A 14158-nucleotide genomic window follows, 5' to 3' on the forward strand; every position below is an offset into this window, starting at 1 on the left:
TTTTTTTTGCATTTTTCATTGATAAAAAATCCAGGATATACATAATGGATTATCTAAATTAAAAAACAATGAAAATCACAACCCATTTTGTTGTTATTAAAAGAATAAATGAAGTGTTTGCTGAACGATATAAAGTTCTAGCCATCTGCTATAATCCAGTTCCATAGGTGGAAACAAAAAGAGCTAAAGAAAAAAAAAAAGTTGTAAACTCCCATTAAAATGGGAGGTATTGCTGGAATCCTTCAGTTCAAGCAAGATAAAAGCATTCTAGGAAAAAAACATATGCACTACTGCTTTGGTTCCAAATACAAAACATGAGAGAAAAGAAGACATTGAAACCTTATTACAAACAAAAGCAGCACCATAGAAGTGTTTTGGCTCCAACAGCAAAACAACAATCCAGTACCATCTTAGAAATAAAGAAGCACTACAGATGTACTTCAGGTAAAAATGCAAAACCAATGAGTAAATCAATTAAAATTGACCAAAAAATAAACTTAGTCTAAATCTGGATAAATGCAGTACTACCAGCCAAGGACCACTCATCATACAGATGGCATGAACAGGCACGTGCAACCATAATTGGCCATAAACAAATTGCCTCTCTTCCTCACTCTCTGAAGGAATAATTTACAGTGTTTTTGCTGTGGAAAAATGTTTCACTCCTACTTCCAAAAAGCATGCATGTTATTTTAATTGGCATATTAAAGCTTGGCTAATATATGTAAGAAATTGTGTCCTGCAATACATAGACTGCCACCCTGTCCAGAACTAGTTCCAACCTGCCTTTTAACTTTATCATTTTGCTTTTATAAAGGAAACAAGTTTGAAGATAACATCCAACCAGCCCTTAATTTGAGATGGCTGGTGCATTGCTTCTCAGATATTACAGAAGACAGAATTATTTTTCTGTCCACCTGAAAAGCCTCATGGTGATACATAGCTCTTAAGTCCTAGGTTGCTGAAGTGGCAAAACAGAGGTTTTGGTACAGTGCTCCAGTTAAGACTAGCACATTAGGCCAACTGACAACTCTTACTTGGCCCTGTATGAGTTAGCATGACTGTTGTAAATGGCTGATCCCTGTGATGAACTGATGCCAATTAGGGTTGGCAACATTCTTCTACCTCCAGGTTCAGCTACACTTGAACAGACTCCAAAAGGCTGCACATCCAACAGCTGGGAACCCTGTACTGAAGTCAGCAGTTGTTACAAAAATGAATGAATTAATACAATCACATATACACCAGTCCTCTTGAAACTAACTAGTGAGAGACTCCCTGCTATTAAAGTGTCCATAAGTCTTTTTTTAACACAGAAATACTCCATTGTACCATTATGGTAAAAAAAATCTGGTACAATGTTAACACCACTGGGTGAGAACATGGAACCCATGGCACCTCCGATCTTAAATTCAAATTCAAGTTGATATTACCGGTCCTGTAAGCACAATCTTATTTGTATGCCTCTCACTGACTAGTGAGAAAATTACCACCCCCAAAAAAACAATGAATATAATAATAAATAAATCATAGCGCAATATTTCCAAACAATATATCAGGTAAGCTCAGGGCAGTTGCCAATAAATGTAGCTAAATAGTCTTATGGCCTGAAGATAAAAAACTGTTTCTGAATCTAGTTATCAATGTGCTAATGATGTTCCTGTACCTTTTGCTAGAGAAGAGGATGGGGAAAATACACTGTGTAGCAGCTGAGGGTTTAACAGTACAGTTTGCCTTTTGATGGAAGCAGGCAATAAATATGGCCATACCACCTCATGTAGTGTTTAGCTGTCCTGAGCAGAGCAGATGCTGTTCCAGTCAGGATGTAATACACTGTGCACCCAGAGAAGTTGGAGAGCAGAGACTGAGACAAGACATCCAGGCTTCCTCAAATGTCTGAGGAGTTATTCACATTGGTGAGCCTCCTTGACAATAACCAAGATACGATGCGCCCACAAAAGGTCATCCGTGAAGACTCCAAGCAATTTAAAGCTGCAAACCCACCCCAATGTATTTCCACAAGTACAGTGTAGTTTGTCTTCTACTTCCTGAAATGTATGACCTTTGTGACATTAAGAGAAAGACTGTTTTCTTGGCAACATGTCTCTTTAGTAAGCTAGTGGTGATGGTACAAAAATGGGGCTTGCTGGTCTGTATTATCTGTTAAATTATGTACCTTGTAGCATATCTGTACAAATTCTCCTAGTCCAAATGAGTGCTGCACCTTTAAAAATGAGTTCTGTTTAAGCCATCAGATTTTAATTTGTGATTCCTCTAGTTAACCAGAATAAGAAAGACATAAGAGTACTTTTTGCAACTTAATTCAGGCCTTGTTCACACGGGCATTAAAATCGAGCGTTTTTTTTTGCGTTCGTAGCGTCTGGTGAGCGCGGATCAAGCGGCGAGTGTTTTCTACATGTAGGAGTCAATGAGAGTGTTCACACGGGCTTTGGTGACATGCGTTTGTCCGGCAGCGCGTTTATACGGCATCAAAAAAACGTTGCATGCAGCTTTTACTTGGCGTTCAAAACCCAACGAACGCAAGGAAACCGCTTCTAGTTTGTTTTCTGCGCATTTATTTTACGCTTTGGAGGACCGGATATAACCCATGATATTAATATTTTTATGTTTTCATATACAACATATATATTTTCATATTGCTTATTTTATTTTATTGTCTCATGTAATTTGTAAACCATGAACCTATTAATTTATGTTCTAATATAATATTTGATAACGATTATGTAGGGGGTCAATCCATGGCGGGGGGCATTTCAGTGCATAACACCGGTGTAAGCGCACACTCGACTACTGTTTCCTTACCTCAAAGTGACAAGTAGTCTCTCTTTGGGGCTAACACCAAGTCGCATATTGGTTGATCGGCGTGCAATGTGGCATTGCACCAGCTGCAGCAGACAATCAAAAGTGGAAACCGACATCCGACAGTAATTAAAAAATTTTCGCATTTCTTCATAAAGCACAAAAACTTCCTTTAACCCGATGTTGTGCAGTCAGAGGATGAACCCAGTAGCGGGCGATTTTTCTCTCCCTACGTCGCCGTATTACACGAGTATTTTTAAAACAAGAAGATTAATATCTAACATACCAAAATGGTCCATATTGAAAGGAGGCACCTCAAATAAAACGACAAGGGCTTTCATATCCAGTTCCCGACACTGCCTCCACAGGTTAACACACAAACTACAATTTGGGCTGCAGGCTGGCGTTAGACAGAGACAAACGAACGCCGGTGTAGAAGTCAATCGATCACCACCACAAAATGCAACATAAACGTCTAGGACGTTCAGAGTAAGTTTGTTTATCCAAAAACTTAACGCCCGTGTGAACAAGGCCTCAAACTGTATTTCAAAATTCAAAAGAATGCACCTTCTGAAAATTCATTAATCTGGCTAGAGAAAAAACTTGCAATGTTTTCAATATTAAAGAGATGGAGGTACGCTTCATTGGATACAGATTAATGGAGGGGACAAACTATTCTTTTTTGGAAGTTCTCTGTCACCTACCATTGAGCAATCAAATAGGTTTACTACTACTAAAACTGTCATATACATTTAAGTCAGTATCATCAGTTGTACAGGGTGGGCCATTTATATGGATACACCTTAATAAAATGGGAATGGCTGGTGATATTAACTTCCTGTTTGTGGCACATTAGTATATGTGAGGGGGGAAACTTTTCAAGATGGGTGGTGACCATGGTGGCCATTTGGAAGTCGGCCATTTTGGATCCAACTTTTGTTTTTTCAATAGGAAGAGAGTCATGTGACACATCAAACTTATTGGGAATTGCACAAGAAAAACAATGGTGTGCTTGGTTTTAACGTAACTTTATTCTTTCATGAGTTATTTACAAGTTTCTGACCACTTATAAAATGTGTTCAATGTGCTGCCCATTGTGTTGGATTGTCAATGCAACACTCTTCTCCCACTCTTCACACACTGATAGCAACACCGCAGGAGAAATGCTAGCACAGGCTTCCAGTATCCGTAGTTTCAGGTGCTGCACATCTCGTATCTTCACAGCATAGACAATTGCCTTCAGATGACCCCAAAGGTAAAAGTCTAAGGGGGTCAGATCGGGAGACCTTGGGGGCCATTCAACTGGCCCACGATAACCAATCCACTTTCCAGGAAACTGTTCATCTAGGAATGCTCAGACCAGACACCCATAATGTGGTGGTGCACCATCTTGCTGGAAAAACTCAGGGAACGTGCCAGCTTCAGTGCATAAAGAGGGAAACACATCATCATGTAGCAATTTCACATATCCAGTGGCCTTGAGGTTTCCATTGATGAAGAATGGCCCCACTATCTTTGTACCCCATATACCACACCATACCATCAATTTTTTTGTTCAAACAGTCTTGGAGGGATCTATCTAATGTGGGTTGGTGTCAGACCAATAGCGGTGGTTTTGTTTGTTAACTTCACCATTCACATAAAAGTTTGCCTCATCACTGAACAAAATCTTCTGCGTAAACTGAGGGTCCTGTTCCAATTTTTGTTTTGCCCATTCTGCAAATTCAGGGCGCCGATCTGGGTCATCCTTGATGAGATGCTGCAGTAGCTGGAGTTTGTAAGGGTGCCATTTGTGAGTAGCTAATATCCGCCGAAGGGATGTTCGATTAACGCCAATCTCCAGTGACATACGGCGAGTGCTACGCTGTGAGCTCTTGCTGAATGAAGCTAGGACAGCCACTGATGTTTCTTCATTAGTGACAGTTTTCATGCGTCCACATTTTGGCAAATCCAACACTGAACCAGTTTCACGAAACTTAGCAAGCAGTTTTCTAACTGTAGCATGGGAGATGGGTGGTCTCGTAGGGTGTCTTGCATTGAAATCTGCTGCAATGACCCGGTTACTGCGTTCACCAGACATCAACACAATTTCTATCCGCTCCTCACGTGTTAACCTCTGCGACATGTCAATGGCTGTAAACAAAGAGCTATCAGTGTGTGAAGAGTGGGAGAAGAGGGTTGCATTGACAATCCAACACAATGGGCAGAACATTGAACACATTTTTTAAGTGGTCAGAAACTTGTAAATAACTCATGAAAAAATAAAGTTACGTTAAAACCAAGCACACCTTTGTTTTTCTTGTGAAATTCCCAATAAGTTTGATGTGTCACATGACCCTCTTCCTATTGAAAAAACAAAAGTTGGATCCAAAATGGCCGACTTCCAAATGGCCACCATGGTCACCACCCATCTTGAAGTTTCCCCCCTCACATATACTAATGTGCCACAAACAGGAAGTTAATATCACCAACCATTACCATTTTATTAAGGTGTATCCATATAAATGGCCCACCCTGTACTTTACACATCATATACAGCATTGGCTAGTTTGGTCTTGCTGTAAGGATATATGTGTTTGTTAAATTTAACTGTAAATTTTTTTTATTAAATTGTTAATATCAATCAAATATTAAGTACAAAATTAGATCTAGGACAACATAATCATTTTGAAGATAAATAATACTAACAAAAATATGAAATACCCACCTACCTGTGCCCATACCATGCCCCTTTCACTTTTATCAGCTAAGAGAACAATTGGTGGGTGTTAGTTCATAATGTTGGCTAGATTCCTAAAAGTGTAGCAAGCAATTAGTAAGTTATACACATCTTGATATTTGTAAAATTTGGGGTTTGCTACAAGCTGTCTCACCATTGCTGATGGATAGGCCAAAAGTGTTGGGAAGAGGTCATCAGGAAATGTAATGAAGTTGGAGTTGAACCGCCGGTGTACTAACCCACTTGGTGCCTATTTTGAAAATCATCTTGTTAGAATTATGTGTACATGCAGTGCTCTGTCAATTAGGAAATCCAATATCCAGTGGCAAAGAATGGCACATTGTCTAAAGTCAAAAAGCTTTGCAATTAGTTCTGATGGATCAACACTGTTAAATGCTTAACTGTAGTCTATAAACCATTCTTTGGAATCATCATTATGATGAGTCACAATCAAATCCCTGCCCCTGTACATACAAGCTGCCAACCCCTTGTGAGCTAAAGTGTTTATGTAACCCAGGCTGTTTGCATCAGAAAAGAAGCTGTCACTGCGGCACCACAAGAAGCTTGAACATTTAACACAGATGTATTACATTATTTTTTTAGACCATGCTGTCACCTCCATTGCTTTATCCCAACTGTTGCTGGGCCAGATGGCAAATCATCCACTCCCTCCAACAGTATAAAGTAGGAGAGGAAAAAAAATACATATATGCCAACTTTTTGTTTTCTGTAGAGGTGGCGAAGAATTTCAGCCAGCTATTCAAAATGACCTTACTTGATATACCTTATAAACATCATTCCCTATATGTTTATAACACTGTATTTACTTAATAACACATGATTATTTTACACATGTATAGACAACTGGGTGGTAGACTGGTTTGAGCTGCTATATTAAAGAGCTAGGGGACTCAAATTCAGGCCTGGGCCACTCACTTACTGCCATCCACAGTTGGACTAAAAACATATTACATACAGTCTTCTGCTGTCTCAACTTCACTGTCTCCCAAACATGTACCAAATCATCTTGAAAACTTTAAATTTACAAAAATTAAAAAAACAACATTTGGTTAGTCACATTCAAAGCCTCACTACTGAAAAGCTGTGTTTAATGCTTGTAGGAGTCTCTTCTCCTTAATATTCTCAATTGTTACAGTTGATGGAGACACTTAAACAGGTCTCAAAGGGGTTAAGGAGAAGCAACAACTACGCAATCTGGGTTGATGCCATGCCCACTTCTGCCATGCTAAGGGTACTACCCCTCTGAAATTGACTATGCCAACGCTTAATCTAATGTTACTTTTAAGTCTGAACTGATTTGCTTTTTCCACTGCAGTTTTTCATGAACTACAGTTCATCTACTTAACACTACAATCTACAAATCAATTTTAATGGTGCGTGTAGTTAACGGTACAATATAATTCAATGTTGTTATAGTGTCTGTTTTAAATGGCTGATAAATCCACCCGTCTTCTTGAAGTTCGATATCCGTCTGATTCCCTGACACGAGTCCACTGTACAATAAATGCTGCCATTTTGTACGGAGGTTCGGCTACCGGAATTGTAAAGTTAATTTTAACACGCCGGTGCTCCACGAGAGTTCAAAACTCTACGCCCGGGGCGTTAACACGTGGCGAAGTAACGCATGAAAATGGAAGTATATGATTGGTGCTTTTCGCTCCAATGGGACCTGCCCACTGCCACTATCACGATGGCCATCTGTCTGCAAACGGAGAAACAGGGAGAGCCAGCGCTGTGGCAAATCCCCTTGGCTACGAGGGGTTCTCCTGAAGGTGAACTATATATATATATATATATATATATATATATATATATATATATATATACACACACACACTGCATTAAATATATTTGCGCGCCGTTAACGCCGCAACGTCTGCCCAGTGAAACTTTCCTGCAGAGAAAACTTAACAACAAATCTTTGAATAAATGATGCGATTAAACAACTTTACGTTTGTTTTAACACATCTATTGAAGAGTAAAAGTACAGCAAAGTGGCGATTTGTTACATTAACTTTACCACCGATTTTTGTGAAAATCTGAAAGTAACACATTTCCCGACACAGTATACAAAGCATGAAAACAATAGCCTACAGCTTACCTGCTATAAACTAGGCAATCCATGTGATTGATTTCCATATCCGAGCGGTGCCTTCTGTAATCTTCCCAAATGTCTTTGATAGCGGTAACCGACAAAATAAAGACAACGGGCGCCAAGGCCAGCTCAGGCTGGAAAGCGTTGACCAGAGGTACGAAGTTAAGCAGCGCGATGAAAACAAAGTAGACATTGGCAAAGCGGTGAAACTGCTCGAATAGGTTCTTCGGCAGAAAAGACAGCAGCGTGTACTTGGTGGTTTTGATCTTGTTGCTGGCGTAGTGTCTGTTGGGATTCTCTTCTGCCGTGAAAGATGCATACAGGAGGTTAGAGTGCACGCTGCGGCTTTTGCTCTCTTTCTTTTTTGATTTTTTTCTCGTGCGTCTCTTCTGCTCCATTGCACTCTCTTCGCTGGCCCGCGCCATACTTTAGCAGCAAACTTCCAAAAAAAAAAAAAAACTACACTTTTTTTCGGAAACCGAAACCTACGTAATCATGCTGTTTGGCTTACTTTCGGAGTAAGGAGAACCTTTTTTCTCAGTTTAGTTTTCTTCAACCACGGGTTGTTTCCGTTATTCGCGCCGCGCTGGCCATTTTCCTAACTGTTCGGAAACTTTTCAGTTGTTGTTGCGCTAAGTTTCCAGCATTAACACAAGAGATGCCTTGAAACTCCGTGAAACGTCGTCACATCTGACGAAACCTGACTCCTGCTTGCCCCTCCCTTCCTTTGAAAAGCAAGAGAGAATCTCAGGTTTGAGATCTTTCCTCTCCGCACTGAAAGACAGCCACCCATCCATCTTCTGAAACCGTTTTTTTTTAATTTACGTAATTATTTTTTGCTGATTTTGCTACACACACACTGGCAATTTCACGTGTGGAATATCTTAAAATGGCCTACAAAGTACAACAGTGGTGCTTGAAAGTTTGTGAACCCTTTAGAATTTTATATATTTATGCATAAATATGACCTAAAACATAATCCGATTTTCACTCAGGTCCTAAAAGTAGATAAAGAGAAACCAGTTTAACAAAATGAGACAAACATATTATACTTGGTCATTTATTTATTGAGGAAAATGATCGAATATTACATATTTGTGAGTGGCAAAATTATGTGAACCTTTGCTTTCAGTATCTGGTGTGACCCCCCTTTGCAGCAATAACTGCAATTAAACGTTTCCGGTAACCTTTGATCATTCCTGCACACCGGCTTAGAGGAATTTTAGCCCATTCCTCCAAACAGAACAGCTTCAACTCTGGGATGTTGGTGGGTTTCCTCACATTAATTGCTCGCTTCAGGTCCTTCCACAACATTTCGATTGGATTAAGGTCAGGACATTGACTTGGCCTTTCCAAAACATTAACTTTATTCTTCTTTAACCAGTCTTTGTTACAATGACTTATGTGCTTAGGGTAATTTTCTTGCTGCATGACCCACCTTCTCTTGAGATTCAGTTCATGGACAGATGTCCTGACATTTTACTTTAGAATTCTCTGATATAATTCAGAATTCATTGTTCCATCAATGAAGGCAAGCCATCCTGGCCCAGATGCAGCAAAACAGGCCCACACCATGATACTACCACCACCATGTTTCACAGATGGCATAAGGTTCTTATGCTGAAATGCAGTGTTTTCCTTTCTCCAAACATAACGCTTTTCATTTAAACCAAAAAGTCCTTTTTTGGTCTCATCCGTCCACAAAACATTCTTCCAATAGCCTTCTGGTTTGTCCATGTGATCTTTAGCAAACTGCAGACAAGCAGCAATGTTTTTTTTAGAAAGCAGTGGCTTTAAAAGGCAGAAGTCTACGTGACCATCATCATCATCAAGCCCTTCCGTGAGAATCCTAAATCCAAAGAGGACTGTTTCATTTATATTAGGTAGAATGCCCAGAGGGGACTGGGCGGTCTCATGGTCTGGAATCCCTACAGATTTTATTTTTTCTCCAGCCGTCTGGAGTTTTTTGTTTTTCTGTCCCCCCTGGCCATTGAACCTTACTCTTATTCGATGTTAATGTTGATTTATTTTGTTTTATAATTGTGTCTTTCATTTTTCTATTCTTTAATATGTAAAGCACTTTGAGCTACTGTTTGTATGAAAATGTGCTTTAAATATAAATAAATGTTGTTGTTGTTGTTCTCCTTGCAGCCCTGCCATGCACACCATTGTTGTTCAGTGTTCTCCTGATGGTGGACTCATGAACATGAACATTAGCCAATGTGAGAGAGGCCTTCAGTTGCTTAGAAGTTACCCTGGGGTGATTTGTGACCTCGCCAACTATTATGCCTCTTACTCTTGGAGTGATCTTTGTTGGTTGACCACTCCTGGGGAGGGTAACAATGGTCTTGAATTTCCTCCATTTGTACACAATCTGTCTGACTGTGGATTGGTGGAGTGCAAACTCATTAGAGATGGTTTTGTAACCTTTTCCAGCCTGATGAGCATCAACAACTCTTTTTCTGAGGTCCTCAGAAATGGCCTTTGTTCGTGCCATGATACACTTTCACAAACATGTGTTGTGAAGAGCAGACTTTGATAGATCCCTGTTCTTTAAATAACACAGGGTGTCCTCTCACACCTGATTGTCATCCCATTGATTGAAAACTCCCGACTCTATTTTCACCTTCAAACTAACTGTTAATCCTAGAGGTTTACATACTTTTGCCACTCACAAATATGTAATATTCGATCGATTTTCCTCAATAAATAAATGATCAAGTATAATATTTTTGTCTCATTTGTTTAACTGGTTTCTCTTTATCTACTTTTAGGACTTGAGTGAAAATCTGATGATGTTTTAGGTCATATTTATGCAGAAATATAAAAAATTCTAAAGGGTTCACAAACTTTCAATTTTCATTTATAAATTGAATACCAGAAATTGTAGTTTCGTTTTTATTAAAAATCATGTAATTGCACAGTTTAATAGGTTGGCTTAGTCTGATTGCCTGACTTTGGGACAAGAATACATTTAGCATGTTTGTATGTTAGGTTGTTTGTTTCTCCTAGTGTCCATGTGGGCTTCCTCAGGATGTTTGGGTTTCCTCCCACAGTCCAAAGACATGCTGGTTAAGTGGGTTGGCATAGCTAAATTGGCTCCAGTGTGTGTTTGTGTTCACTCTGCGATGGACTGGGGTCCAAGTCCAGAGATTGTTATTGTCTATTGCTTGCCGAGATAGCTTCCAGCTTTCCTGTGACCCTTCTTAGAATGAGTGGGTTTGGAAATGGCTGAATTACATTTTGTACATGTTGGCCTATTGTGAGCTTTTTTAAATGAAGTATGCCATATAAAAATAAATGAAATATACAAATTGGAAGACTGTAGAAGTTGAAACTATGGTGAAGACGTAAAGGCAACAGAGGACAAGGGGAATAAAATCAATTTACAGTAAATGAAAATTGTCAAAGTCTGTTGCCACACACACAAAAAAGCTATACACGTATATTTGAAGAATCAGTAAAGACTCAAATATTATCATTACCACACCTAAGAAAGAAGTTAAGCTAGGGATGTCTTTGGCCACCAGAAATAGACTATTATTGCTGGCTTATCCTTTTGGGAATAGTAAGCAACAGTAATACAGTTCAGTTGTTTTTGCAAAGTGGTGCCTTTTTGGGGTGTGCTGTCAATCCTATGGGCTCCATCCTGTGCTCATCCATTATTAGTCTGCTATTGACACTTCACACCTTGGCTATCTTAGATTAAAGAAGATGTGCATTTCTGGCACTTCTTCTAAGAAACGGACAAAATGTTTGCAAGTAGGCAGTTTTATAGTGTGAAGGTATAGATTTGCCAGAGCAGTAATTTAACAACAATCAAACATCAATTCATCATTCGTAATACATTGTCTATAGCCTTACTCTTCAGTCGCTGTTACAGTGGTCTTAGAGGTTTGACACGGGCACTGGAGTGTTCCACAAGCAGAGGTGTTATTGCATGAAATAAAGGTTGGCATGCTACAGGTGTCACACATTTTATTCCTCTTTCTTGATGCTACTGAGAAAAAATATGTACATGATAATCACACTATTCAAGCTCCTGGCCTAGCATTCATCTATTCTGGCACCATGGTCTGTGGCTTTTCTTTGATTGCTTCCTGCAAAAAAGGTTCTGGTTTTGAGCCACTCTTTCAATTGTATCCCAATCGAAAGTGTAAATCAAATGGAGTAATGCACAGATACTTTGTGGGAGTAAACACTATATAGTATATAAGTAAAAGACTGTCAAAGTGAATGTTTCTAATGAACATGGGTGACATAAAGGTACACAGAGCATTGGGAAAGTGTTGAAGAAATATGCTTAGGAAAAAGTGAGAATCACACTGATAAATTAATTTAATTAAATTTATACTGTACATACCCAAGACTGGGGCTACTAGTCCCTGTAATGGACATTGCCCTAGAAATGCAAAAGGCAGGGTCACGGGTACTTAAGCTTTCCAGTCTTCCAGAAAGCTAGAAGGAAAGCAGCTCAGTAGATCTCATGGGTACTTAGCTCTCTACTTATAATCCTTGGAGTGTTCTACATATCTCTCTCTGTCTCTCACTCTCTCTCTCTTTCTCTCTCTGTCTATCTCAAGTCATGTCTCTTAATTCCCACAGAGAAGAGAATAGACACAACTACTAGATTTTCATCTATTGGCTCTGACCCCTTCCTTCTCTCTTTTGTAAATGTGCTACAATAAAAAAAAAAACATTTAAGTCATTACCCTAACTTCAGTTCTGACCTGTTGGAAAAAGTGAGCCTATCCATAGAACCAAGCATGTGAGACAAGGTATCGGCATGAAATGTGCCTTTCAGATCTAGTAGCGAAAGACTAGACAGACACCACTTTGTGAGCCTTGGATTAGACTTACTATAGTCAGTAACTAGGGGGAATTCCTGAAGTTCTTCTACTGCCATTTAATATCTAGAGCTTCATTCTCCACAATGGTGTGATACAGTAATAGTATTAGTAATGCCTTGCTTACAAAGTACAGTTATATTTTAACTTGTGTGCCTGACCCACATGGAACATGTTGTGATGTTCCTGCACAATGATAACAAGAATGTACTAAAACAAAATATAGACCTTCATTTTAATTGTTATTACAGTACTTCCAATTCAGGAGTTTCCAATAGAGCATATTACAGGCTGTCAGCACTGCTCCCGATCCCTTCTCAGAGGCAACATTCTAGTGGAAAACAGGTTGAGAGAACTTGTCTTCTGAGTACCAGTTCAAAAACCAGAGTATATCTGTGCAAACTACCCCAGCTGTGAGTCAAACCAGAGTCCAAGCACTGTGAAACAGCAGTGATACCCTACTATGCCATGTTCCTAAAAGTATTCCATTTGTTGAGTTCAGTTGTTTATAAGGCAACAGAGACCTAGAACCTATCCCAAGAAAAATAAATGCAAGGGAGGAACAAACCATCACAAAGCAAACTGACACTCACTTATCCTAGATTTTACCCAAAAGTATAGAATGTTAAGATGTAGAAGGAAATATCTGTTGGAATCCACAGAAAAAAATAAGCAAACAAGGAGTGAACATTTAAATATCACAGAGAATTCCCCAGGCCAGAAACAGAATCACTACCCTGGATGATAACTGTAATATACACAGTAATACAAGTATACATAATAGGAATGGATGCTGTACCTCATATGGTAGTATACTTCTACTGTATATATTGGGCATTCATTGCTGATGTGGCCTCTTAATCTTCTAGGAAATACATTGAGAATTTTTCGGATGATACAGAAGAAATAAAGTCTGAACATGTCACAAACTGTACTATTAACTGTCATGAACATGTCACAAACTGTACTGTTAACTGTCATGTATTTTTAAGAATTATAACAGGACATCTATCTCAGTTACTATTTCTGCTGCTCTTTCACAGTTGCTGCAACATCGCTGTCCTTTGGTCAGTAGTACAGTATATGGATTTTCTTACATAGTAACAGTCTGGACAGTGTATACTTCTAAAAAGCCTCAGTGCTAATTAATCAGTATCGCCATATTCTTTAATAGTTGTGAAACTATAAGCCTAAAAATATTCATCCATTTTGTTTGTTATAGTTAGAAATGCTTTATACCATTAGTATATTTGGATGTTGCTACCTCCTAGAGTATCATGAGCTCAAGAACAGCCCTATTGATAAGTGAAAAGTCACCAGGCGCCTGAAGAAGGGGCCTAAGTTGTCTCGAAAGCTTGCATATTGTAATCTTTCTAGTTAGATAATAAAAGGTGTCATTTTGCTTAACTTCTCACTGCATCCATAATGGCTAACACAGCACAATACCCTATTGCTATAAATAGGTGCAGAAAGTGATTTTAAAAGTAGATCTTAAATGACCACAGAGCAAACAGAAGAGTCAACAAAAAGTTAAAAGTTAGGAAATGATTAAAATATAATGCAAAATAATACTACTTTTATAAGTACCTGATCCAAAAAAAGATAGCATAGGAAAGACAGAAGGTCATATAATGGCAAGATAGACATGGTCAAAAA

At 38.9% G+C, this 14158-nt stretch overlaps 1 protein-coding gene across 1 annotated transcript in view; it reads right to left on the bottom strand.

Annotated features, from left to right (window-relative positions):
* Positions 1–8351, bottom strand: part of atp10a (ATPase phospholipid transporting 10A) — a 199142-nt gene extending 190791 nt beyond the window's left edge. Inside the window, exon 1 of the mRNA XM_039744692.1 lies at positions 7662–8351. Coding sequence (XP_039600626.1) covers positions 7662–8080 — 419 coding nt within the window. The 5' untranslated portion in view covers positions 8081–8351. The remainder of the gene's footprint in view (positions 1–7661) is intronic.
* Between the last annotated feature and the right edge of the window lie 5807 nt (positions 8352–14158).

The sequence above is a fragment of the Polypterus senegalus genome, chromosome 2 (assembly GCF_016835505.1).
Source record: "Polypterus senegalus isolate Bchr_013 chromosome 2, ASM1683550v1, whole genome shotgun sequence".
Lineage (NCBI taxonomy): Eukaryota > Metazoa > Chordata > Cladistia > Polypteriformes > Polypteridae > Polypterus > Polypterus senegalus.